At 48.2% G+C, this 27,031-nt stretch overlaps 1 protein-coding gene across 1 annotated transcript in view; it reads right to left on the reverse strand.

Moving 5' to 3' along the window:
• Positions 1-27,031, reverse strand: part of OBI1 (ORC ubiquitin ligase 1) — a 79,374-nt gene that overhangs the window by 34,135 nt on the left and 18,208 nt on the right. Inside the window, exons 2-3 of the mRNA XM_030200622.1 lie at positions 25,599-25,734; positions 2,586-2,677 (exon numbers count right to left, since the gene is read on the reverse strand). Of these exons, the coding sequence (XP_030056482.1) occupies positions 2,586-2,677; positions 25,599-25,734 (228 nt within the window). The remainder of the gene's footprint in view (positions 1-2,585; positions 2,678-25,598; positions 25,735-27,031) is intronic.

Below are 27,031 nucleotides of genomic sequence, written 5' to 3' on the forward strand. Positions count from 1 at the left end.
AGCCACACTCTGTAGCGTCCCGCCTCCTCTAACAGAACTTCATGTTTCCGGGTGGGAAGATACAAAGAAGCAGCATGCCTTCAGCGCTGCAGGTCAGAGATACTGGGAGAAAGAAGGACAGAGGGAGAGATGTGGATTGGGGGGGGGGGGGGGGTCAGAAAAAAGTGCAGAGGACAGATGTGGACCACAACAACGGTGGTCAGAAAAAGGTGCTGGCAGAGAGAGGGAGATATGTGGGCCACAGTGGGCTGGAGAGGAGGGTTCCGGAATGCAGAAAATGGGCTGGCAGAGAGAGGGAGAGGGAGGGAAAGAGATGGTGCCCCTGGAGAAAAGGACAAGGGGAGGTGAGGGAAGAGAGACTGGAGGAAATGGTGCCCCTGAAGAGGAGGGCAGGGGGAGGGAAGAGAGGAGATGGTGCCCCTAGAAAGAAGGGCAATTGGAAGGAGGTGAAAGGGCAAGGGAAGGGAGGAAATGGTGCCCCTAGAGAGGAGGGCAAGGAGAGGGGAAAGAAGAGAGACAAGGTAGATTTGAGAAGGAGAAAGAAAAATGGATTTAGGGCAGGAAATGAAGGAGGGGAAGCTAAAGAAATAGTGAATGGACAGGAGGCCCTAGAAACAGAGTTCAGAGCAAAGAACTGCGCTGGTAGCACAAGGAAAACGAACCAGAGACAGGGAATGAGGTAATTAGAAAGATAAAATCACCAGACAACAAAAGTAAGATAAATTATTTTATTTTTAGTTGAGTAATTGAAATGTTAGTTTTGAGAATTTACATCTGCTATCAGTAGAGAACCAAGGGTGGGGCGGGGGGGGGGGGGGGGGGCAGTCTGCCCTGCTAGGAGGAAAGGTAAGGGGTGTGCCATGCCAGGGTGGGTGACGCGTTGAGGGGGGGGTGTCAGCAGCGATTCCACCCCAGATGGCCAACAAGATAGGAATGCCTCTGCTATATATTGCACTGTAGAGGAGGAAATGTAAGGCGGGAGCACTTTATGCGATTACAAAATTTTAACTGATGTATAACCCTAATATATATAGGAATCCATATAGGACTCTGCTACACATGTTAAATAGTCTCGGTTGTTTAGGGGCTGGTTTCTCTCTCTCATTTTTGTTGAGTATTTACCTTTCCTTTCTGGGGTTTTTTTTCTGTTTTGAACAGTGCCTTGCAAAGGCACCTTAAGGTACTGATTTACTAAAGTTTCTTTGCCCAGGTTCACAGCATAAGAAAAGAGCCCTAGTAATAAGTTTTCTGAAAGAGCTACTGCTGGTTTAGTAGGGGATTCCACCCACCTTCTCCCAACCTCCCAAAAACAAAATTTCACTGTGGACAACGTTGGAGGGATGAGAAAGGAGACGCAAGAGCGGTCTCAGCTGCTGGCTCCTAGATTTCATGAAAATTTGTCGCAGCCTGCATCCAGAGCATCATTGGGATCCCCCTGTAAGTGGGCCCACGGTGGGTGGGAAGGCGAGGCCTCATACTCCAACCCAGAGCCACAAAGGGGGCTGTGGATAATCATGCTGCTGAGAAACAGCAGCAGGAGAAAAGAAACTCAGGCAACATGGCTGCCATTCCCGCCAAGGCAGAAGCAGTAGCAGCTCTGGCACTCCCCACCCCCACCGGGTCACTTCTGAAGTCAAAAATGGCCCATTCACAGGAGACAGAGCCAACAGATGTGCTGATCTGCCAACTTTCACATTTTTGAGGAACAGCTTTATGCCTTGCACCAGGGAATAAAGTTAATGCCAGGCAAAGCCAATTAGGATTTTTTTTTTTTACTAGGCCTGGTAGCTGCATAGGAGCCCAGAAAGATTGCATCCAAACAGGGCCAGAAGGCAAGGAAGGGAGGGGGATGAGGACCTCACCAAGTGGACACTATGAAGCGCAACTGGAGGCAACAGAGCCAAGATCCGCGCTCAACCAGGTCAGGTAGGGACTGGATAAGCTGAGGGGGTGACCCTTAGGCTCAACTAAGCTGTACAGCCACAGCCAACAGAGCGGGAAGCTAGGCCAGGGACTAGGAGCACCAGCCAGAATGGCCTACCATTTGCTGAGGTACAGAAAATACTGGATCTACCCAGGAAACACCACCAGATAAATACAGATAAGGTAACTGGTAATGCTCAGCTTTATTCTCTACCTTGATCTGCTGGTAGAAGGGGTTAACATCCACTTGTGTAGAATAATGTAGCTAGATACTAAAGAAAAACAAATCATTTGTCTTCTCCTGATGCTTTTTTTCTTTTTCTTCCCCCCAGGTTCCTGTGCATCCCTATCCATTGCTGCAGCCTGGTTACACGACAACTGCATGCAGTCATTTATGCTGAGACATGCCAGGTTACTAATTCTTATTAATGGCCTGTTCTTTTTACATGCGTGTTGATCTTAATGTTTATAAAATATGAAGTACTGATATATTTAGTTTAGTTATTTCCGCTGCTTCAATTTTTGGGTCTGTTCTGTGCAGTAGAACTTGTTGAAGGTATACTCAATTCTGCTTAAATGTTGGATCAGAATGTCCTACAAAATTTGTCACCACTTAATAACCAGTTGCAAAGTTAGTAGACATTATTGTTCAAAGGTATTACCTCATATTCTTTGTGAAGGAGTTCAAGCCTTGTCTTACGAAGATGTTTTCTGACTGGATGGCTAATTATACATTCATTTTCACCTGTTCCACCTGCAGTAAGTAACAGGAAATGTTCTTATTAACAGCATGTCATATTATATGTTCTTATTTACATTTAGTATACAAGAAATTTAAAGAAACTTACTGTGGCACTTTTTTTTTTTAAATACCATTATTCACTTACAATGCAAACTGTACATTAAATAACTTACAAAAATTCAAGGTGCAATAACAACATAAGTAATGCCACACTGGGAAAAGACCAAGGGTCCATCGAGCCCAGCATCCTGTCCAACAGCATTCACCTACCATGAGGGAAGGGAATGTAAAAACTTGCCCCAAGGTCACCAATTCTGGGAGATGGCCAAACATGAGAGCAATACTGCTAAAGTTAAGCAATTAAACTAAGAGAATACATTTTAAGGTACTTTTAGTGGCTTGGAAAGCAACCAAAAACATTGCTTCAAATAGAACTTTCTATTTACATTAAGTTATGCATCTTAGGCCATTGATGCTCAGTACTGTAGCCAATTAGGGAACTTTATGGCTCTCCAAACACTGTTAACTTTACAATTAGCAGTTGTCCTACAATGTAAAATTCTTAAAATAGAAATCACTGTGGGAATATCAAAACCAATCCACAAAGATCACCAGAGGTTCAAGTCATTTCTTTCTAGTGTCAGATAATGCCACACAGGCTTGAAGGGCAGATTTGATCCTTCTTCCTCCTTGAACAATCCCTATATGGCCTCAAAATGCTCAAAAGGTCTCTCGATGCCAATCAGATTTCTGTTTTTTTTTTTCTTTATAAGCACTAACAACATTTCCCCTAAACAGGATAAAGCAATAGCGGTTGACAATCCAAAATGTTCAAGGTTATCAGTCACACTCTGAATGCCACAGACATGCATTTTTATGGCCATTGCTCATTTACAGGTCACTTAAATCAAATCTGTTTAGAGGCAGTTTTTGTGTCATGGAAATCTTTTTGCAGTTCAGAAAGCCTCTTTCAGCCATACAGATGTGTCCTTTTTAAAAGAAAAGCTTCTTTTTAGGACCCATTCTGAAGAAAAAATAAAAATCAGAGTATTCATTCTGTGAGGATCAACCAGTAGGGATACAAGGATTGTTTCTGCTCCATAACCAGGTCTGAATCCAGATTGACTAGCATCTAGCAAGTTTCTGTCTTCCAGCCAATCACTGAGTTGATCACAGACTGTTTGTTCTACAAGATTTCCTAAAAATGGAATGTTGGATACTGGTCGATAATTTTCAAGTTTGTTCTTCTTTAGCAAAGGACGAACCACTGCCCTTTTTAATGATGTTGGTAGTTGCCAATTAGAAAGAGAGGAGTTCACAATTTTGTGGTGTCTTCTAAGAGGCCCCTGCTCACCTGCTGCACTATCTTTGATGGGCAGGGGTCGAGGGAGCAGGTAGTTGGTTGAAGGTCTCTTAAGATTTTGTCAATGCACTCCTCTGCTATTGGGCAAAAAGAGTCCCATATGTCTGTGTCAGGAGGAGGAGGCGAGTTTGTGCACTCTTGGTTAGCTCCTTGTGACCTTGGGCAAGTCACTTAATCCTCCACTGCCCCAGGTATAAAAACTTAAGACTGCAAAAAATTAGACTGTGAGCCCTCTAGGGACAGTACCAGTGTACAGTGCAGCATACATTTAGTAGTGCTATAGAAATAATTAGAAGTAGTAGTAAATTTAGACCTGAGGAAGCAATGACCCCTTTGAGATCCAGAATTGGCTAAAGAGATCCCCCCTTTCTTAGGCATAAAAAAATAAATTGAATATGGCCCTATCTACACTCCTGTGGCAGCACTGGCTTGATGGCTCCCAGAGCGAGCAGATGATGCAAGGTCTCCCTTACTATGAATTTCCTGGGCCCTGCCCCCACAGGGCCACACAATAAAGGCATCTGAAATGGGTTCTACAAACTCAATCGCAAAGCCCTACTGAACTACCTCCAGGACTCATTAATTGGAGATGAGGGTCAACACTAGGGTTACCATATGGCTCCAGAAAAAGGAGGACGGATTGAGCTAGCCGGGTTTTACTTCCATTGCTTTCCATTGAAAGCAATGGAAGAAAAACCCGGCTGGCTCAATTACTTCCATTGAAAGCAATGGAAATAAAACCCGGCTGGCTCAATCCGTCCTCCTTTTTCTGGAGCCATATGGTAACCCTAGTCAACACCCAGTGAAACAGGCAAAGCCTGCCTCTCGCCAGTTTGCACTGCAGAGGGGACCTGTTGAAACTCATCAGTAGCCCTTGGCCTCTCTGGCAAGGCTGATAGAAGGGAAGGAGCCTGAGCTATAGGACCTCCTTGCCCCCTCTCCTCTCAAAAAAGCTGGCCTCTCTGTGCACCTGAAAAGGCAAGAACTTTTCTCACAGAAACAGGGACAGCCTCGGTCTCTAGGCTGAATCTTCCCTGTAGATCCTAGAGGACCACTTAACCTGCTACAGATCCCCATCATAGAGCAGGGGAGTTTACTGTGTGCCTTAGAAATGGCATCAGCTGACCAATTTCTAAAGTCACAGCCACCTACAAGTTACCATGGCTGAGGCTAGCAAAAGTGAACAGACGCAAAAACTAGGTCATATGGAAAAATTATGTCTTACCTGATAATTTTCTTTCCTTTAATTTAAGCAGATGAATTCAGGAACTAGTGGTTGTGTCCATCTACCAGCAGGTGGAGACAGAGATCACTGACCCGAATTCAGTTATTTAAGGCAGGTAGCTCCGCAGATACTGATTATGTCATCTACCAGAGCAGCACCTGAGCCAGAACCCAGGGCATCCCCCAACACAGGTCAGCCGTGGCTAGGTGCCCAGAAGTCAGTTCTCTGTATCAGCCAATCAGCTACTTGATATAGCTCTCCTATTGCTTCATTTGGACGCCGTGTCCATCTCCTACCCCATAATAATAAGAAAAACAACACTGCAGAGAGGTGGGATGCTGGATTCATCTACTGTAATTAAAGGAAAGAAAATTGTTACCTATGATAATCTCCTATGATTTGGCCACACATCCCATTAATGTAGTCTAAGAAAGCTGACTTTACTTTTGTGATATGATGTTTCCTTCATTGCATGTTAGCTTCTGCTGTGTTTATTTAACAAGTGTATGGCTTGTAAAAAGTTTTGTAAAAATATTAAAAAAAAAACAAGGAAAGAAAATCATCAGCTAGAACAGTTTTTCCTTCCTTCATATCTGCGGCACATTAAGCCAATAAATAGTGGAATGCAGCAAAGCAGTCCCTATATAAGGGGGGGGGGGGAACCCGCTGTCCCCCCCAAACAGGACTGTAGCATCAAACTGGGAACCCCAACATGCCACCATATCCAATTGAAAATGCTTAGAAAAGATATGAAGGGAGGTCCAAGTGGCTGCCTAATAGATGTCTTTCTGTGAAAAAATGCAAGACTTCGCCCAGGAAGTCGCCAAAGCCCGACTAGAATGTGCGTGTAACGGCACCGAGACTGCCAGCCCGCGAGAACATATGCTGATGAAATAGCCTCCTTAATCCACCACGCCAAGGTCTCTTTGAAAGCTGCAAGCCCCTCCCGTGGCCCCAACATCGCACAAAAAGATGGTATGACCTGCGAAACTCATTCATCACCTGCAGATAACAAAGGAGCACTCTGTGGACATCCAAACACTGCAAGCCAGAAAGTCCCACATTAAATCCTCCACTGTGAAAGAAGGGAAGGACAATGGTTGGATTCAGATGGAATGCAGAAACCACCTTCGGCAAGAAGGAAGAATCGTCCATATGGTAACTCTGGACTCTGAAAACCAGAAGAACGGATCCTAGCAAGACAAACACCATGCCAAGGCCATCGCCACCAAGATAGTCATCTTAAGAGTGAGATCCTTCACTGACGCCTTTCGCAAGGGTTCAAAAGTAGCCTGCTGCAAAGCCTTGAAAACCAAATTAAGGTCCCAATATGGACATGGAGGTCACAAAGAAGGATTCAGCCTATTAACCCCCTTCAAAAAAACAGATGTCTAGATGGGCAGCCAAGAAAGAGTTCACCATTCGACCCCTGTAACAAGCAAGAGCTGCCACCTGAACATGAAGGAAATTGAACGCCAGTCCCTCCTGCAAAAACGCCAGGATCTGCTATAAAAAAAGTCATCATAGGTGACTCTCCTTGAGCTGAGCACCACGCCTCAAAAATTCTCCAGACCCGGGCACATCCAGTGTAAAATGTTTGCAGGTCTGAAGCAGAGTAGTGATAACCCTCTCCAAATAACCTTTCCTTCTCAATCTCACTCTCTCAAGAGAGAGGCCATAAGACCAAAGCAGGAGGGATCCTCCATGGGCACGAGATCCTGATGGAGCAGGTCCGGATTGAGAAGCAGCAGGAACTGGTCCCCTACCAACAAACCAACCAGAACTGCATGCCACAGCTGTCTGGGCCAATCAAGAGCCACCAGAATAATTTCCACCCAGATACAGGATCCTTCCCATCAACAGCCATGAGGGAAGGTGTTCAATAACTCTACCACCAGTCAGGGTTGCAGGAGAACATTCAACCCCTCCCGAGACTGAAAAACCATGCCACTTTGGCTCTCGCGCAAGTCACCATCAGGTCCGTTGTCAGTGTGCCCCAAAGTGCTGTGATGAGATGCATAACCAGTGGTGTGCGGGAGCCAGCTCCCAGGGGCGACGCAACCTGGCAGTGAGGTAAGCATGGCAGGAGCCGCAGTTAAAGCCCGTCTCTAGCCTTCCCTTCGTTCCCGTCAGTGTCCCGCCTTCTTCTGACGTCATTTCCGCTTTCCACGAGGACGGGACACTGACAGGAAAGAAACGAAGGGAAGGCTAGAGTTGGGCTTTCACTACGGCTGCTGCGATGGAGGCAGGGGAGCGAGAATTTTTGGGTGGGTATGGATGGCTGGAGGGGGGAGGAGAGCGAACAGAAATCGCTGGGTGGGTGTGGATGGCTGGAGGTGGGGCAGGGGAGCGGAGAGAATCGCTGGGTGGATATGGATGGCTGGAATGGGGGCAGGGGAGAGGAGAGTTACTGGACATGGATGGAGGAGAGGGAATGGAGAGAGAAGAAATGCTGGACATGGATGGAGGGGAGGGAAGAGTGAGGAAGAAGATGAGATGAGGGAAAAGGAAGAGAGGAGAAAAACTGCACATGGATGAAGAAAATAGGCAGAAGCTGGATCCACTGGACAGTCAAGTCTGCGGAGGACCCAGCTTTTATTTACGGATGTAGGACAAGAAATGAAGAAGAAAGGCAGAAAGTAAAGAAATAAATGGAAAGGAAGCCCTGGAAACGGAGTTAAGAGGACAGATAGCAGCAGAATCGGAGAGTGGGCCAGCATGATTAGAAAAACAAAGTCACCAGACAACAAAGGTAGAAAAAATCATTTTATTTTCATTATGGTGTTTGGAATATGTCCACTTTGAGAATCAGGTGCTCAACATTAAAAGTTTATATTTATTTACGGCATTTTATCCCACATTAAACATGAATTCGATTGGAACCTGGGATCATTAAATTTTTTTTTCCTGGAGTAATGCACTACCCCCCCCCCCCCCCCACCCATGCTTTCTCCCCGGCTATAACCAGCTCTGCAATTTGGGAGGTGCAGAGGTGGACCGGGGAGAGAGCCTGTTAAACATTTATCAGCATACCACTGTGTATAACCGTCCTGGACAATTCCCATTCTGTTGGATCCAATGAGGTTCTGCTGAGAAAATCTGCCTGCACACTGAAACGTCCCGCTACATGAGCTGCAGATAGCAGTTGCAAATGGGCCTCCGCCCATTCGCAGATTCCTAGTCCCTCCTCCTGCTGGCTGCACCATCAATATAGCAAAATGATGTACTGGGTGGGGTTTAACTACCATATAAAGGAAGAGAAACTCCCATATATGGTGAATGCACCAGGAAGGGCAGGGTGCCACCATTTTGATGGGTCGTCCAGCAGGAGGAGGGACTAGGACTCTGTCCCTCCTCCTTTGTCAAGGTAGGAGGGGAGTTGGGATAGGCCAGGCCACCAGAGCTAGTCTTCAGGATGGGGGGAGGGGGGCATGGCCAGAGGTCCAACTGGACCATCATCATTTTATTTTTATCTTTTTTTTTTTTTGGGAGGGGGGGGGGGGGGGGTCTGGGGTCCAATGGACCACTACGGCTGTTTGACAGGTTAGGGCTCCCTATTCCTTCCCTGCTGGGCACAACCTTAAACACCAGCTCTGAGCTGGTGTAGGGTTTGCAGCAGAAGAAGCACCCTTGTTTGGTGCACTGGGGAGGAATAGGTGATGACCCATTTAGAATGCATTTGCGAGCTCACTGCGCTCAGAGCTGACGAGCTTGTTATTTCATCGGCTCTTGGCATTCAGCGGTAGCAAATGCAGGCACTATTCTGGCGTTAATGGCCTCTAGTGCCCACATTTGCTTGTGAACATCGGGGCCTAAGTCTCCAAAGAAATTCACATAGAAGTGCAAAGTACAGTCCTTTGTTTCTCTATTACTGGAAGCCTTTAATCTCCCAGACCAGGTCTGAATGTACAACTTTAAAACGGCTGTTTTCTCAAACCTGTTGACTTAATGCCTTTAATCTTACATTGTCAACTGGCAAGACTGCTGATCCACAGAGTGTTAAGACTGCAGTGCTACACAGTGAAAATTTCCTAAGGAACTTCTGACACAAACATGTATTTGCCCAGCTGACCAAGAGACCTCAGGGATCCCAGTGGTGCGTGGGAGAGGAAGCTATAATCCCCACAAACCAAAGAGAAGACAAAAGTGCAAGAGGTCAAACACCTACACACCAGTACTTAAAAGTCATTGCCATATGAAAGCTACCCCCAGACCACCCTTGGGAACTACAGGACTGGTGACTGTCAGATCAACTGGAAAGAAATCCTCAGTGATCCATGTCGTCATCCATGAATAGCATCTTGACATTTAAATAAGTGGCTAGATGAAAGGGAAAATTAGGTTCTTACCTTGGTAATTTTCTTTCCTTTAGTCATAGCAGATGAAGCCATTACGTATGGGTTGTGTCCATCAACCAGCAGGGGGAGATAGAGAGCACTCAACTTTTCACAGTGCCTCATGGCCAGCCAGCTCCACTGCCTCTTCAGTATTTGAAGCTTCCTAAGCAGTATGGCAAACTGCAATGAGAATAACATGAACTTTCCTCACAGCGAACGATGGCCCCTTAACAAGGGCATGAACTCAAAAGGAGGAAATGAACACACCCTCCTGGAGAGAATAAACTTGTCCTCCTTATTGTATAACTGGAGGGGATACACGCAACCTCCTGGAGGGAATAAACTCATCCTCCAAAACATAAACTGGAGGGAATGGACTCATCCTCCTATAAGTGAACATGAATCCTGAAGACTGTTTTCCAACTTTCTCCCAAGGAAGGAACTGCAGGAAACAAGAACAGAACCTGAAACAGATTCACAGCATACAGACAATCATACAGGGAGGGCTCATGGCTTCATTTGCTATGACTAAAGGAAAGAAAATTACCAAGGTAAGAACCTAATTTTCCCTTCCTTGTCATCAAGCAGATGAAGCCATTACGTATGGGATGTAACAAAGCAATCCCTATATAGGGTGGGAACAGGTCACACCACGCGCTAGCACTTGTGCTCCAAAACGCGCATCCCTCCTAGCAGCCACATCCAGCCTGTAATGTCGGGCAAAAGAGAGCTTAGAAGCCCATGTTGCTGCACTGCACATCTCTTGACGAGAGAGTGCTCCAGTTTCAGCCCAAGAGGAAGAAATTGCTCTGGTAGAATGCGCCTTAAAGGCTACAGGCAGAGACCGGCCGGCAAGCAGATAAGCTGAAAAGATAGTTTCTTTGAGCCAGCGGGCAATAGTGGCTTTAGATGCTGGAGACCCTCTGTGAGGACCTGATAGCAAAACAAACAGATGATCATAGATCCTGAAAGAGATAGTAACTCGCAGATACTGCAGCAGAGTCCAGCGCACATCCAACAGGTGCAATTGCCCAAAAGATTCTGGAAACTCCTCCTTATCAAAGGAGGGCAAGAAAATAGGCTGGTTTAGGTGAAATGCTGAAACCACCTTAGGCATGAAGGAAGGCACGGTCCGAACCGTGACCCTGGACTCTGAGAATTGCAGAAATGGGTCTCTACAGGACAGCGCCTGGAGCTCTGACACCCGTCTCGCCGAAGTAATGGCCACAAGAAAAACGGCCTTTAGTGTCAAATCTTTCTCTGATACTCGCCAAAGCGGCTCAAAAGGAGAAGCCAGCAGGGCCTTCAAAACTAGCCCCAGGTTCCAAGCTGGACAGGGTGCTCGCACGGAAGGCCGGAGCCGAAGCACCCCACTAAAAAACCGTGCCACATCTGGATGAGCAGCTAAAAAATCGCCTTCAACCTTACCACGAAGGGAGGCCAACGCTGCCACTTGCACCCGCAGGGAATTATAGGCCAAGCCTATTTGTACACCATCCTGCAAAAAGTCCAGAATCGGCGAGACAGGAGCACGCATGGGTGTGATCGCTTTTGAAGCACACCAAGACTCAACCTGGCGCCAAATCCTGGCATAAGCCACGGAAGTGGAACGCTTGCGGGCCTGCAGGAGAGTGGAAATGACTGTGTTTGAATAGCCTTTGTCCCTCAATTGCGCCCTCTCAATCGCCATGCCATAAGACCAAAGCGGCAGGCGTCCTCCATGGCTACTGGGCCCTGTGACAACAGGTTCGGTACCAGAGGTAAAGGAAGGGGAGCCTCCACTAGCATCTGTCGGAGGTCCACATACCAAGGCCTCCTGGTAACCAATCCGGGGCGATGAGGACCACTTCTCCTGGGTGCAGCCAAATCCGCAGGAGCACGCGCCCTATCAAGGGCCACGGAGGGAACACATATAGTAGGCCCGGAGGCCAGGGCTGAGTCAAGGCATCCAACCCTGCCGAGCGAGGATCTCTCTGTCTGCTGAAGAAGCACGGGACTTTGGCATTTGAACTTGTCGCCATAAGATCCATCACGGGCTTGCCCCATTTGGCACATATCTGCAGGAATACTTCGTCTGCTAGTTCCCATTCTGCTGGATCGATCTGATGCCTGCTTAGATAATCGGCTTGCACGTTGCTTTGACCTGCAGTGTGAGCTGCCAACAGAAACTGAAGATGCTGCTCGGCCCAGTGGCAAATCTGTTCGGCCTGCGCGGCCAGTGCTCTGCACTGAGTGCCGCCTTGTCGATTTATGTAGGCCACTGCTGTCGTGTTGTCCGACATCACTCTGACAGCCAATCCTTCCAGGGTCACTTGAAAGGCCAGAAGCGCCTGAAACACCGCTTTCAACTCCAGGCGGTTGATGGACCACTCTGACTCCTTGGGTGTCCATAGACCCTGGTCATGCTTCCCCTTGCAATGTGCGCCCCAGCCCTTCAGGCTGGCATCTGTCACTACTAGACACCAATCGGGGAGTGCCAGCGGCATTCCTCGCCGCAGCATACTGTCTGAGAGCCACCACTCCATGCTGACTCGGGCCGCAGGGAGCCAAGAAAGTCTGCATTGATAATCCTGAGAAACTGGAGACCATCTTTGAAGTAGGGAATACTGTAGAGGTCTCAGGTGCGCTGTCGCCCAGGGCACCACTTCCAATGTGGCTGTCATCGATCCCAGCAGCTGGACAATGTCCCAAGCTCGCGGGCGGGGCATCCTCAGGAGCAGACGGACCTGATTCTGAAGCTTGCACCGCCTTAGGTATACATAGCCCGAGTCTGTGTCAAACCTGGCCCCCAAATATTCTAGAGATTGCGAGGGGGTCAGGTGACTTTTGCCCATATTGACGACCCAGCCTAGAGATTGAAGTACTGAGACCACTCTGGCTGTAGCTTGATAGCTCTCTGTTACAGAGTCTGCTCTGATGAGCCAGTCGTCTAGGTACGGGTGAACCCTGATACCTTCTCGCCTGAGCAAAGCAGCTACTACCACCATTACCTTCGAAAAGGTTCGGGGAGCTGTGGCAAGGCCAAAAGGCAAGGCTCGGAACTGGAAATGTTTTCCCAACACCGCAAACCTCAAACTTCTGGTGCGGGGGCCAAATTGGTATGTGCAAGTAAGCTTCTTTCAGGTCTAGAGACGTGAGAAACTCTCCTGGCTGTACCGCAGCAATGACGGAGCGCAGGGTTTCCATGTGGAAATGCCGCACTCTCAGGGACTTGTTTCATTCTTTTAAGTCCAGAATAGGGCGAAAAGACCCACCTTTTCGCAGCACCACAAAGTAGATGGAGTATCGGCCGTAGCCGTGTTCGGCGGGAGGTACCAGGGACACGGCCCCTAACTGAATCAGACCTTGCAAAGTCTCCTCTACCGCCGCCCGTTTGGCGGTAGAACCGCATCGGGACTCCACAAGGAGAAATTATGTCTTACCTGATAATTTTCTTTCCATAAGTCCCTCAGATCAATCCAGAGACTTGTGGGTTATGTCCCTCCTCTAGCAGGTTAGATAGAGAGAACTCAGAAGTTTCCCTCTAGAGGGCATGTGCAGCCACAGTAACTTCAGTATACACGATACCAAAGCAGTATGAAAAGCCCGAATCATGGTCTCTTGCCTCTGTAAATGCAGCCTCAATCTGGAGACTCCTCCACGCTGCCTCAGATACACTTAGAAATTTTTTTTTTTTTAACTTGAAATCCACATTAACCGAGCAACCGTTCAACCCAAACCAGAACGTAAACGGAACTATCTGATTATACCGACTTTATCTGAAATCACAAAGACGAACCGCAGTAGCTAATATCCTGATCTTATTTGAAATTACGTAGGTGAGCAACAGGGGGGGGCCTCTGGATTGATCTGAGGGACTAATGGAAAGAAAATTATCAGGTAAGACATAATTTCTCCTTCCATAGCGTCCCCAGATCAATCCAGAGACTTGTGGGATGTACCAAAGCACACTTCAATCAGGGTGGGACCGACCTACACCGGCCGCCAACACTGAAGCCCCGAAATTCGCTTCCCGACGCGCCGCTACATCAATCCGGTAATGCTTCGCGAATGTATGCAGAGACGACCAAGTCGCTGCCTTTGAAATGTCTTCCCACGGCACCAGTCGAGACTCTGCCAACGATGCCGCCTGAGCTCTTGTGGAATGTGCCCTTATGTTCAGTGGAGAAGATTTTCCCCATCAACAGATACGAGGAAGAAATGACCTCCTTCAGCCATCGAGCAATGGTCGCCTTCGATGCCATACTGCCCTTCTTACTTCCTGCAAACAGAACAAAGAAATGATCTGATTTCCTGAACGCATTAGTCACTTCAAGATACTCCAAAAGAGCCCTCCGAACATCCAGATACCAGAGAACTCGAAAATCCTCAGGATAATCTTCCCGCTTGAAAGATGGCAACACTACCTCTTGATTCACATGAAAACGAGAAACCACTTTAGGCAGAAAAGACGGCACTGTTCTAACAAACTCCCGCCTCCAAAAAACAAAGAAAGGGATCTCTGCACGAGAGTGCTTGAATTTCCGATATCCGCCTAGCGGACGCCATAGCCACAAGAAACACTGTTTTTAACGTTAAATCCTTCAAAGATGCCTTCTTCAGAGGCTCAAAGGGAGGGCGCTGCAGCGCTAGAAGTACCAAATTGAAATTCCACCCCGGCACCACCGGTACCCTCGGAGGCCTCAAACGCCCAACTCCGCGCAGAAAACGCACTACATCTGGATGGGAGGCCAGGGAATGCGTCCCCAACCGGTTCCTAAAACACGCCAAAGCCGTAACCTGCACCTTCAATGTGTTAAGTGACAACTGCTTGTCCATGCCTGGTTGCAAAAACGACAAAATAGCTCCCAGAGAAGCCGATTGCGGAGAAATCCCAGCCGCCGAACACCAGGCTACAAAGGTTCTCCAAACTCTAGCATACGCAGTGGAAGTAGATCGCTTACGCGCATGCAATATCGTGGTAATCACCTCCTCCGGGTAACCTTTAGCTCTCAGACACGACCTCTCAATAGCCAGGCCGAAAGCCGAAAGTGAGCGTGATCCTGCATGACTACCGGACCCTGTCTCAGAGGTTCCGGCAGATGACTCAAATGGAACGGGTCGTCGATGAGGAGACGAATCATATCCGCATACCACGGACACCGTGGCCAATCCTGGGCCACCAGAACCACCGGTCCCGGATGACGAGCTATCCTGCCCACCGTCCGACCGATCATCGGCCATGGAGCAAAGACGTAAAGAAGTTCCAACGGCCACTGCTGAAGCAGAGCGTCCAACCCTTCGGACCCGACCTCTCTGGTTCTGCTGAAAAACCGAGTCACTTTGGCATTGGAAGGACGAGCCATCAGATCCATCACCGGCGTGTCCCACCGATCCGAAATCTGCCGAAAGGCTGACGGGGACAGCTCCCACTCTCCGGCCTCCAAGAGGTTCCGGCTGAGAAAGTCGGCCTGTACATTCAAGACCCCTGCAATGTGCGCTGCCGACAGTTGCGAAAGGTGGACCTCCGTCCAACGACACAGTACTGCCGCTTCTTTCGCCAGTGGAGCACTCCTCGTCCCCCCCTGCCGACTGACATAAGCCACTGCCGTCGCATTGTCGGAAAGGACCCGCACTGGCTTCTTCGCCAGCAACCATTCGAACGCCATCAGCGCCAGTCAAATCGCTCGCAGCTCCAGAAGATTGACCTGCAGTTTTGCTTCCGAAAAGGTCCAAATCCCTTGAGCCGAATGTCCGAGACAATGAGCCCCCCAACCCGACGGACTGGCATCCGTCGTCACTACACACCAGTCGGGCGTGTACAGGGGCATTCCCTGAAGTAAATTCTCCGCCTTGAGCCACCATCGGAGTGCAAAACGAGCTTGCGGAGACCAGGGAACTAGAACCGCATACTCCTTGGACAGCGGAGACCAATGACTGAGAAGATGCCATTGAAGAGGACGCATATGACTCCGTGCCCAAGGCACCACCTCCAGCATCGCCGCCATTGACCCCAGCACCTGGACATAATCCTAGGCCCTTGGGGCCGGATTCTGCAGAATGGACGAAATCTGCTCGACTATCTTGAACTGTCTCTGAGTCGGAAGAAAAACTCTGCCCTGAGCGGTATCCAAGCGCACACCTAAGTACTCCAACGTCTGAGTATGTACGAGATGACTCTTTTGAAAATTGATAACCCAACCCAGAGACTGCAGAAGATCTACCACCTGCTGAGTGGCCTGCACGCATTCCTCGTAAGATGGCGCCCGGATCAACCAATCGTCGAGATAAGGATGAACCTGCAACCCTCTCATCCGCAAATACGCTGCAACGACCACCATTACCTTGGAGAACGTGCGCGGGGCCGTGGCCAGCCCGAAAGGCATGGCCCTGAATTGGAAATGCTGCCCCAACACCGCAAACCTGAAAAATCTCTGATGGGGGCCCCAGATGGGAATATGCAAGTAAGCTTCTTTCAGGTCGAGGGCCGTCATGAACTCTCCTGGCTGCACCACTGCCAGTACCGAGCGAAGAGTTTCCATTCTGAAGTGACGTACCGCTAGGGCTTTGTTGACCGCTTTGAGATCAACACTGGACGGAAAGTACCTTCTTTCTTTGGCACCACAAAGTAAATAGAGTAGCGACCCAGTCCCACTTCGTCTGCCGGTACCAATACTACCGCCTCCAGGCTCTGCTAAGGTGCCTTCACCGCTGCAGCCTTTGTCGCCGACTTGCATGGAGACTCGAGAAAGCTGTCTCCTATAGTGCAAGCAAACTCCAGTTTGTACCCATCTCTTATAATACTCAGGACCCAATCGTCTGTAGTCACCCTGGCCCATTCCTCCCCGAACTTGGACAGCCGTCCTCCTATAGGCGGAGAGGGCTGGACCAGGGCCCCATCATGCCAGGCTGGAAGCTGCCTGAGGGATTCTACGTTCCTGACGAAAGGGCTGTTGCTGTTTCTGAGAAAACCGGGGCCTTGCAAACCCCCCGAGCCTACCAGGCCTGTACTTCTTTGCCTCCTTAAAACGTGGCCGAAAGGCTTTCCCCTGGTTCTTAGCCTTTTCCTCCGGAAGCCGCCCTTTGGACTCACCAAGATCCTTAACAATCTGTTCTAGCTCCTGACCAAACAGTAGCCTACCTTTGAAAGGCAACCGAGCTAACCGGGACTTCGAAGGCAAATCCGCGGCCCAATACTTGACCCAAATCCACCTCCTAGCTGAGACTGCTAACGAGACCCCCTTGGCTGAAGCCCTAAGGATATCATACAAAAGATCAGCCAAATATGCCAGCCCTGACTCCAATCTGGGAAGGACCTCAATTAGCTCAGCCGAGGACGTTGACTTCTGGACCCACGAAAGGCACGCTCTAGCCACATAAGAACCGCATACCGAAGCCTGTAAAGTCAAAGCGGCTACTTCAAAGGAAGACTTAACTGAAGCCTCGAGCTTTTTCTCTTGAGGGTCCCTAAGGGCTGCCTCGCCCTCTACGGGCAATGCGGTCTTCATAGCCACCGCTGAAAATCAAAGAATCCACGACCGGCAGCCTCAAGGAATCCAAATCTTCCTGCCACAACGGGCACAGCTTACTCATAGCACGAGCCACCCTCAGACTAGCCTCAGGCAAGTCCCATTGAGCCCGAATGAGCACCTGCATGGCCTCATGGATATAAAAGGACTTCGGGGGGGGGGGGGGGGGGGGGGGGCCTTAGTACCTGACATTATTGAAGAACTCACCGCAACCGGTACCGAGGGTTCTGGCACAGACAGGTTCAAAACTTGCAACTCCTGCACTATTAAAGGAAGCAGTTCTTCTCTTCTAAAGAGTCTTGCCGCTGTGGGATCAACCCCCTCAGCCGCGGGGAGCTCTCCTTCCTGCAGATTCTCTGTACATGACTCCCCTGAACCCTGTTCCTCCTCACCCTCAGAGCGGCCTGAATCCTCACTCCAGGGCTCCGGAAGCTCCACCCGCGACTTCTTGGAAGGCCTCTGAAGGAGCTGCAAGCACGAGGGCACCGGACCCTCTAAGATGGCCGCCGGGTGACGTTCGCCCTCCGCGCGCATCAAAAACGCGTCGTGCATGAGAACGAACTCCGGAGAAAAGCCCGCGAAAGCAGACGGCTCCGACCCCGAAACCGGGCCGGAATGGGCTGCCGCAAGTCCCGCTGAAGTACTCTCCTGCCCTGCCAGTCCCTGAGAGAAAATGGCGCCGGCGGAGGCCCGCGACGACCCGAGCCCCGCTTTTCCCGCCAAAACCGCTTCGCCGCCCGAGGGCTCTGCGCCTACGGCGCGGTCCTCCACATCCATCCTGGACTTAGTAACAGAAGATGCACAAGCCTCGCAAACCCCTGCTGCCGACTTACAAGTCCCACAGCGCGAACAGCGCTTAACCGACTCCGACGGCACAGACATCTCAACACAGCCTTAACTACGTCCCAGACTTAGCTCTGCTCACGCTGCAGGCACGCTGAACTGAAGGCTGCTCAGTGCTAAACAACTGCAGAGCTGGGAGCGAGGCTCGTTTTAAAGAGAATTTTTTTTTTTTTAAGAGGCAGGAGACTCGCAGTTAAAGCCCACACTGGACGTCCAGGAAATCTTCAGGCTGATTGGGGGAGAAGGGTAGGGACCTGGCACCACCAGGTGCATCCCAAATGTGCTTCAGCACCTCAACCCCACCAATAGCTCAACACACCCGAGGGAACGGGATAGGAGCCTTGGAACACAGAGCTGCACAGTATGCTCCTTCTACCTGCTAGACAGAGAGAATACTGAAGTTACTGTGGCTGCACATGCCCTCTAGAGGGAAACTTCTGAGTTCTCTCTATCTGACCTGCTAGAGGAGGGGCATAACCCACAAGTCTCTGGATTGATCTGGGGACGCTATGGAAACATGTCTCTTACTGGCGCATTGAATTCTATTCTGTGCCATCTCTGATCAGGTCCAGAACCCACTGATCTGAGGAAATATTGGCCCACTCCTCGGCAAAGAGGGAAAGACGTCCTCCGATGACAGGAAGCGAGGAGGGGGCCAGCGCACCATCATTGAGAGGGTCGCCCATGAACTCCAGGCCTAGAGCCTGTGGCTGCGGAACGCTTGTCCAAGCGAAAGGAGTTCCTCTGCTGAAAAACGGGCACGAGAAGTGAACCCAGCAGAACGCCCTGGGTGGTACCTTCTAGCTTCACGGAAGCGAGGTCTATAAGAGGAGTGGACCTCCTGGCCCTTGGAGGAAGGCCTCGGCCTATCTTCGGGCAAGCGCTGGGCTTTAGGATCTCCCAGGCTTTTAACAATTTTTTTTTCCAACTCCTCACCAAATAGGAGGCGGCCTTGAAAGGGCAACTTCACCAACCTTTGCTTAGAGGCCATGTCCACTGCCCAATGTCGTAGCCAAATAAGACAGCGAGCCACCACTGCTACTGCCATTTGTTTAGCTGAAGCTCTGACAATATCATAAAGGGCATCAGCCAAAAAGGACAAGGCCGACTCCAGCCGCGGAGCCACATCCGAGAAGGGCTCCGCTCCATCTCCGGCCTGTTCCACTGCCTGTTGCAACCACGCCAGGCAGGCTCTAGCAGCATAACAACTGCATGCAGACGCCCGAACAGTAAGACCTGCAATTTCAAAGGACCGTTTAAGTGCTGCTTCCAGCCTACGGTCTTGTATATCCTTCAGGGCAACTCCTCCTTCCACAGGGAGGGTAGTTCTCTTTGTCACCGCAGTGACTAGGGCATCTACTTTAGGCATTGCAAAGCGAGCCAAATGCTCCTCATGCAGAGGGTATAATTGCCCCATAGCCCTAGAAACTTTCAAAGGTCCCTCGGGGTCAGCCCACTGAACGGAAATAAGCTCTTGGATGGAGTCATGCAAAGGAAAGGCTTGAGCAGGCTTTCTGGTACTAGCCATCCTAGGATTCACAGAGGAGGCCGTGCCACTGTCAGGCTCTTCAATAGAAAGGACCTGTAGGGCATCTGAAATAAGCGCTGGCAGCTCATCACGGTGGAAAATCCTCACTGCGGAGGGATCATCCAGATCCTGTGGTAATTCTGCACCCGACTCTGGCTCCTCAGACCACGAAGGCCTGCCAGAACTCTCTGAATCCTCACAGCCCAACCACGGGGGGGGGGGGGGGGGAAGGAGGTGCACCACAATCTGAAGGGGAATTAGCCCTTCTACACTTTTCTTTATGCCAATTATCAGGGAAAATAGCCTCAGAGGGCAGTCCCAGGCCAGAATCCACCGGGGGGGGGGGGGGGGGGGGACAATAGAAGGGGCCTCAGACAACCCTTGAGGGAGAGCTCTTTTCAGCATGTATGCTTTATGCAATAACACCACAAAATCAGGGGAGAAAAACTCGCCCTGGGCACCCAGATCCCGCCCGGGGCTAGCCGCTCCCTGAACAGCCTCAATTCGAGGTCCCCCCCCCCCCCGGGCTCAGGGCTCCCCATCTCTACGGAGGCCGCGCCATGCGGAGAATTCAAAATGGCGTCCGCTGCCAGCTCTGAGCGGGAAGAATCATCGCTCGCCATGCTCGGGCCGGCTCTTACACCTGTACAGCATGATTTACAGAGCCCCGCTGCTGATTTGCGCTTGCCACACCGGGAACAGTGCTTTACATTCTCTGCAGCCATCGCCGAAAACGGCAGGAAAATTCAAAATGGCGGTTTCGCGCCAAAAACGCCCCGATCGCAGGCCCACCCCGGAGGAGTTAGAAAACACTCTTACCTCACCGGACCGAGTATCACAGCTCCGGTCCCATAGAAGAATCAAAGGAAAACCTCTGTTCCATTTTTTTTTTTTTTTTTTTTAACGCTGTGAGGAAAGCAGAGGTAGTAAGAACTCCGGAGGCTCAGATGAGTGGGAAAGGCAGGGGAAAGGCGAACCAATGTGCCTGCATCCACTGAGTGGGAAAGGACAGGGAAAAGCAAGCTAATATGTCCACATCCACGGGGGCATGGGTAAGGCAGGGAAAGGGCTGACCTATGTGCCTTCAAAGTGAAGCTGCTATAGCCTCTAACACCCCGGCTAACAACTGGCAAGCCAGGAGCCACCCCCAGGCAGATTTTTGATGGAGCTCGAAGAAGCTGCAGCCACCCTGCTTGGGGAGATAGAGAATACTGAAGAGGCAGTGGAGCTGGCTGGCCATGAGGCACTGTGAAAAGTTGAGTGCTCTCTATCTCCCCCTGCTGGTTGATGGACACAACCCATACGTAATGGCTTCATCTGCTTGATGACAAGGAAGTGGGGGTTTACCACTGGCCCAACTATGCCCAACAAGTTTCAACATCCAATATCAACCAAGACCTGGAAGTCAGGGTAAAGGGGTAGCAGTCCCAATTCGGGATACAATCAAGCTGAGCAGAATCATCATTACCCAATTAAATTAATCAGAATCTCTTAATCCAGTTGAAGGGGAGAAAACAATCTGGCTGCTCAAAGTATACTAACAGCACATTATCTGTGCAAGAACTTGATCTAATTACACAAGTGAACCTGAATTACTCTAGGATGGTGATTATAGGAGATTTCAAACTACACACTGAACCCTAGATACCACCAGAGCTGTTTTCCTAGACATGGACATGATGGCAGAACTAGAATTCACATAGGTGATCAATTCTCCAACCCATAAAAAGGGTCACTTGGCATTCTACAAAGAGATTGATATCCCAAAATACCGGGATAGCAGTATTGAAATAACATCCCTATCACGACAAAAAACAATTCAAACAAGCACCTGTTCAGCATAGTAAACAGCCTACTGCAATCCCCACAACAGAACCACCCTGCCCAGTCAAATTTCTGAACTGCAGTGATTTTGCTGCATACTTTGCTAACAAAATTAAAAGTCTCTACCAGGATTTACAGGCAGTACCACCAATTCTCAAATCAGCTAACCAGGCGCGCACAAACTCGACCCTTCTTAACACAGACATATGGGACTCTTAACCCAATAGCAGAGGAAGACCTTTACAAAATCTTAAGAGACCTCTGACCAACTACTTGCTCCATCGACCCCTGCCCATCAAAGATATTGCAGCAAGTAAGCAGGGGCCTCATAGAAGGCACCACAAAAATCTAATGGGCAACTACCAACAGCATTAAAAAGGGCAGTGGTGTGTCCTTTGTTAAAGAAGAACTACCCTGACCAGGATAAACTTGTAAGTACATAAGTATTGCCATACTGGATCAGACCGAAGGTCCATCTAGCCCAGCATCCTGTTTCCAACAGTGGCCAATCCAGGTTACAAGTACCTGGCAAGATCTCAAAACAAACTTGAAAGATACCAGCCAGTATCTAATATCTCATTCTAGGAAAACTTATAGAACAATCTGTGATCAAGAAAGAAACTGGCTAGATCCATGTCTATCTGGATTCAGACCCAATTATGGAACAGAAACTGTCCTTGTATCCCTACTAGAAGATCTTCACAGAAACTGAGACGGGGGAATTGCCTCAGTGTTAGTACTGCTATATTTCTCAGCAGTTTTTGACACTGTGGATCACAATATCATGCTAGTATGACTGGCAGAAACAGGTATCAGTGGAACAGTACTTGTCTGTCCTTTCTATCAGACAAGCAACAGTCCATACTGTTTAGTAGCACCTAATCACCACCATGGACACTGACCTGTGGGGTACCACAAGGATCAATATGGTCATCTATTCTGTTCAATATCTATCTCAAGCCACTAGCCAAGCTGATTCGGTCGATAGACATCCAGTTCTACATCTATGCAGATGACATGCAGCCACTCATACCCACTGAACCTTACTTACCCACAGCCCTGAATAAACAAGCTCTTTTGAGTAGGGACTGTCTCTTTGTCAAGTGTTCAGCGCTGTGTGCGTCTGGTAGCGCTATACAAAACATAGTAACATAGTAAATGACGGCAGAAAAAGACCTGCATGGTCCATCCAATCTGCCCAACAAGATAAACTCATATGTGCTACTTTTTGTGTATACCCTACTTTGATTTGTACCTGTCCTCTTCAGGGCACAGACCGTATAAGTCTGCCCAGCACTATCCCCGCCTTCCACCCACCAGCCCGGCCTCCCACCACCGGCTCTGGCACAGACCGTATAAGTCTGCCCAGCACTATCCCCGCCTCCCGCCACAGGCTCTGCCACCCAGTCTCGGCTAAGCTCCACCCAATCTCGGCTAATAATAATAATATCATCAATTCAAGAATGGGCTAACAGCAAACTCTGCCTGAACCCAAGTAAAACTGAGCATCTATAGGTCCCTAACACAAGTGGGCACATACCTGACATCAAAATTTCTTTTGGAACAAATAAACTCCCCCTCAAATCCCAAGTCAGGAACCTTGGAATACAGCTACATTGAGCACTTACACTGATCCCCCAAATCCAAGCAACCTTCAAGAGCTGCTTCTATCATTTGCGACAACTACGCAGCCTCTCTCCTTAAATTGAGAAGGCAAGCCTAGTCTCAGTTGTGCATGCCATGATAACATTGAGTGGATTACTGTAATGCACTCTACACTGGTCTGACTACAAAGGGTGTGCATCAACTTCAATTGATTCAGAATGCTACAGCAACACTAATAGAAGGTTATAATTGACGTGACTACATCACACCATTTTTGCAAAAACTTCACTGGATACCAGTACAACACAAGGCCAAATTTAGAAGTCTATGTATGATTTTCAAAGACCCTTAAAGGAAATGGCCCAGAGTACTTAAAGAACAAGATTATACTCTTGCAAGGTCACTAAGGTCCTCCCAAGAGTATCCCTAAACACATCCTCTCCAAAGGGTATCACATGATATGATACCCGCATAGCCCCCCACCGTGCAATCACTGAAAGGCTTTGCCTAATAATACAAGGCTATCTCTACTTCAGGAAGGATGTAAAAGCTTGGCTCTTCAACCAGGCCTTTAATGGAAGAAGAAGTAACTAACTTGCTAGTCTCACTCACACACACACAAGGAGTGATACTGGCTGCTCACACTATCGTAGAACATGTTTATCTACTCCTACCCTAGCTAAGATAATATTCAAGTACCTTTCTGACTTCATTTTCAACCTTCTTTAAATTAGTACCTTATTTTCTTACTCCTGTTACTCTATCTTATCTACCTATATGCTCCATCTTTGCTTACACCCTATGTTGTCATTAAAGGTTTTATTGCACATTGTGTTGACACTGCAATGTAGCATACTGTGCCATACTTTGTACTGTTATTTGAGTGTTTTTACTGCTATAGTTGTCTGTTGCTTATGTTTGACAGATTCTTGCTGCACACCATTTTGAGTGAATTCCTTCAAACAAAGTGGTAAATAAATCCTAATACATAAGTACCAAGGACGCAGTGTCTTCATCAGGAGAAACACCTCCAGACGCTAAAGAGAAGCTCCTGGAGGGGAACCTGTCCTGGGAACACTTATCAGCCTCAAACATCTTCCATCAAGAAGGAATGGAGAACTCTGGATAAGCCATCAGCTGCTACCACCCTCAGATAATGTGGTTGCTTTATCTGGAGTACAGAGTGCAGCCACACTGAGGATCGAAGCCTTAAAAATGGCTTCCTAGCATGCTGTAATATTTACCCTGTAGTGCTTGGCAAAGTGTCAACAGCCTTGCAAATATCTGCTGCAGACGGTAAGGTAATCTCAGATGTCACTGTACACCTCATAAAAAGTACCCACAAGGCCTGAGGAGCCTGCTTTCCCACTAGCAAGTAAGCCAACATAACGTCTCCTTCAGCCACCTAGCTATTGTAGGCTTGGAAGCCATGAGGCCAAGCCTTTGTTTACCAAAACGCACAGTCTGCCCTATTTATGAAACTCATTCGTGACTTCCAGATACATCTCATGAGGACTCTACACACATCGAGAACCTTCAAGGAAGAATACTGAGCCTTTTCATCCTCAGTGCAAAAGGACAGAAGCACCACTGATTGGTTGAAATAAAAGGTGATACCACTTTCAGAAGAAAGGAATCCGGGAAAGAGTCTGAACCTCTGAAACTCTATGTGCCAACATAACCGCCACCAAGAGCGCTATCTTTAGGAGTAAAGTCTTTCAAGGATGCCTTCCAGAGTAACTCAAAAGGAGACTTCTGCAGAGCCCAAAGAACTAAATTAAAGGTTCCACTCCAGTCACGGCGTATGAAAGGGATGCCACAAATCTTGACATCTGAAACTGCTAGTGACATTGCTACTAATCTGTTACTACCTAAGGTGTGGGAACATGATCCGCCATACAAGTTTTACTGTTTTTAGCGATCTCATCTGCTTCTGTAATTCATCTAACAAGGCATGGGATTACAATTACAACAGGCATGTCACCTGCCTCAGCAAAGCTGAACAAGATGGCTGGGCTTCAGCCTGTCATTCTGTTCCCATTCCTGTTTTTTTAAACTGTATTTCCTGTCAAGGGAACCAGCACTAGCCGCACTGCTTTAATTATTTATTCATGTACTTTATATATTGCAAATCACACCATCACTGGTTTCTAAGCAGTTAATCAATTCAAAAATTTTTTATGCTGGATGCATGGTTGAAAAAAAAAAAAAAGGGGGGGGGCATTTGATTAAGGCTCTGGGCCACCACGGAGGAACTAACAGACCTGTTCCCAATAGCCTGGAAATGGTTCAGATCCTGGGAGACTTCAACCACAGAACCAAAGAATTATATCATGAGGCTTGGGAAGTCTGACCCAAAAGCTGAAGAAAAAAAAAACCACACACACACACCAAAACAACAAAAGCTGAACCAGTCCACCTGCACAATCAGCTGGATGCAAAGAAATACTGGAAATGTTCCTAGCTGCACGACTGTCATACTGATGCCATACTAAGTCTCTGCCCCCATCTGCTGCTAGGGGGACAAAGCCCACAGGTCTGGAGTGGTCTAGCAGGCTGACACAGAAACAGTGCTGTTTGATATATGTATAAGTTCATGCATTCTTTAAATAAAACAAATCACAAAGATATACAGGTTTTGAAATATTAAAAAATAATCTGCATGTGTTATGTACTGTGCAGAATATAGCTAGCCCTCACCTATGATCTCTTTGCAAGGATTCTCGGGTGTGATAGGAGTCCTGCAGGCTGGACACTGACTATTGTTCTTCAGCCACAGTTCAATGCAAGTGGAGCAGAAGACATGGTAGTTGGCACAGATGACAGGCTGCCGCACCTGATAGGGGACAAAGTTTAAAAGAAAATATATGGATATCATCTGCTAGTCTAGATTACACATACAAAGATTTTGTAGATAAGCCTCAACTTAGAATCATTCAAACCCCAATTACTTACCTTTTCTCCACAAAAATACCAGAAAATAAATGTTGTACCCTATTTCCATATGCAAAGCACCCATAGTAAGAAACTCACTGCTTCTGTCCCAAACAAGGCTCCAGAAATAGTCTCCCCACATTACTTCATATCTACAGTACTTAGCCTCACAAAACTTAGACAAGTGTATATTGGAGTCAAAAAAGTATTTCCTTACCAAAAGAATGATCCGATATATCCAGGAGGCACTGGCCAATAGCAAAAAAAAAAAAAAAAAAGGGTAGATCTGGGTTTGAGAAATTGCAGGAGGACTTTACAAGGATGGAAGAATGGATACCCAAACAGCAGATGAAATTTAATACACATAAGTGTCAAGTGATGTCACTATAATTTGGGTTATTCTTCCAGTGTGAACGTTACTAGGTTCCACACATTAGGAGTCAAAAAGACCTAAATGTCATTATGCATAATACATCTTTTGTTCAGTGTGTGGTGGCGTTTAAACAAACAGAATGTTAGGAATTATTGGAAAAGGAATAGAAAATAAAACAGCTGTAGAAAGTATTCTCTGGGGACAACAGGATAAGGATCCTCATATATGGGTGGCGTCTTCTGACAAAGTCCATGTGGCAGGTTTCCCCCAGCACTTTCTAGAACTTTTGAAAAAGCCTCACCACACATAGCGAAGTTACTAACCTGTAGCAGGTGTTCTCAGAGGACAGCAGGCTAAGTATTCTCACGCATGGGTGATGTTATTTGACGGAGCCCAGTATGGATGCTGACTAGCAAGTAGATGTTAGTAGAAATTTCTAGCAGCGTCCCATTGTGCCTGTGCGGGTGCCCTACATTAACATGACCCTCTAAGGGTCAATCCAGCCTGGGCATAAGTGAAGGAGATGCAATCTGTTAGCCAATTAGAAATTGTGCATGTGCCGATGGCTAGCCCCATCCAGTTTCTGTCAAAACAAACAAAAAGCTAGACCAACTCTCTACGGGCTTTAGTCCGCTCCAGATAGAAGGCTAAGGCTTGTTTGCAGTCGAGTCGACTTATTAAAGAAATTGTGTTTGTTCCAGTCTTGGCGAACCTTTCGTCTGTTTGAATCAGAATAATTTGGTTCTGTAGTCGATCTTTGAAAGCCTTTAGAGCACTCCAGATGGCCCTCAGCTCAAGAAGGTTGATACGGAAAGCTGTTTCCCGA

This window comes from Microcaecilia unicolor, chromosome 4 (assembly GCF_901765095.1).
Source record: "Microcaecilia unicolor chromosome 4, aMicUni1.1, whole genome shotgun sequence".
Lineage (NCBI taxonomy): Eukaryota > Metazoa > Chordata > Amphibia > Gymnophiona > Siphonopidae > Microcaecilia > Microcaecilia unicolor.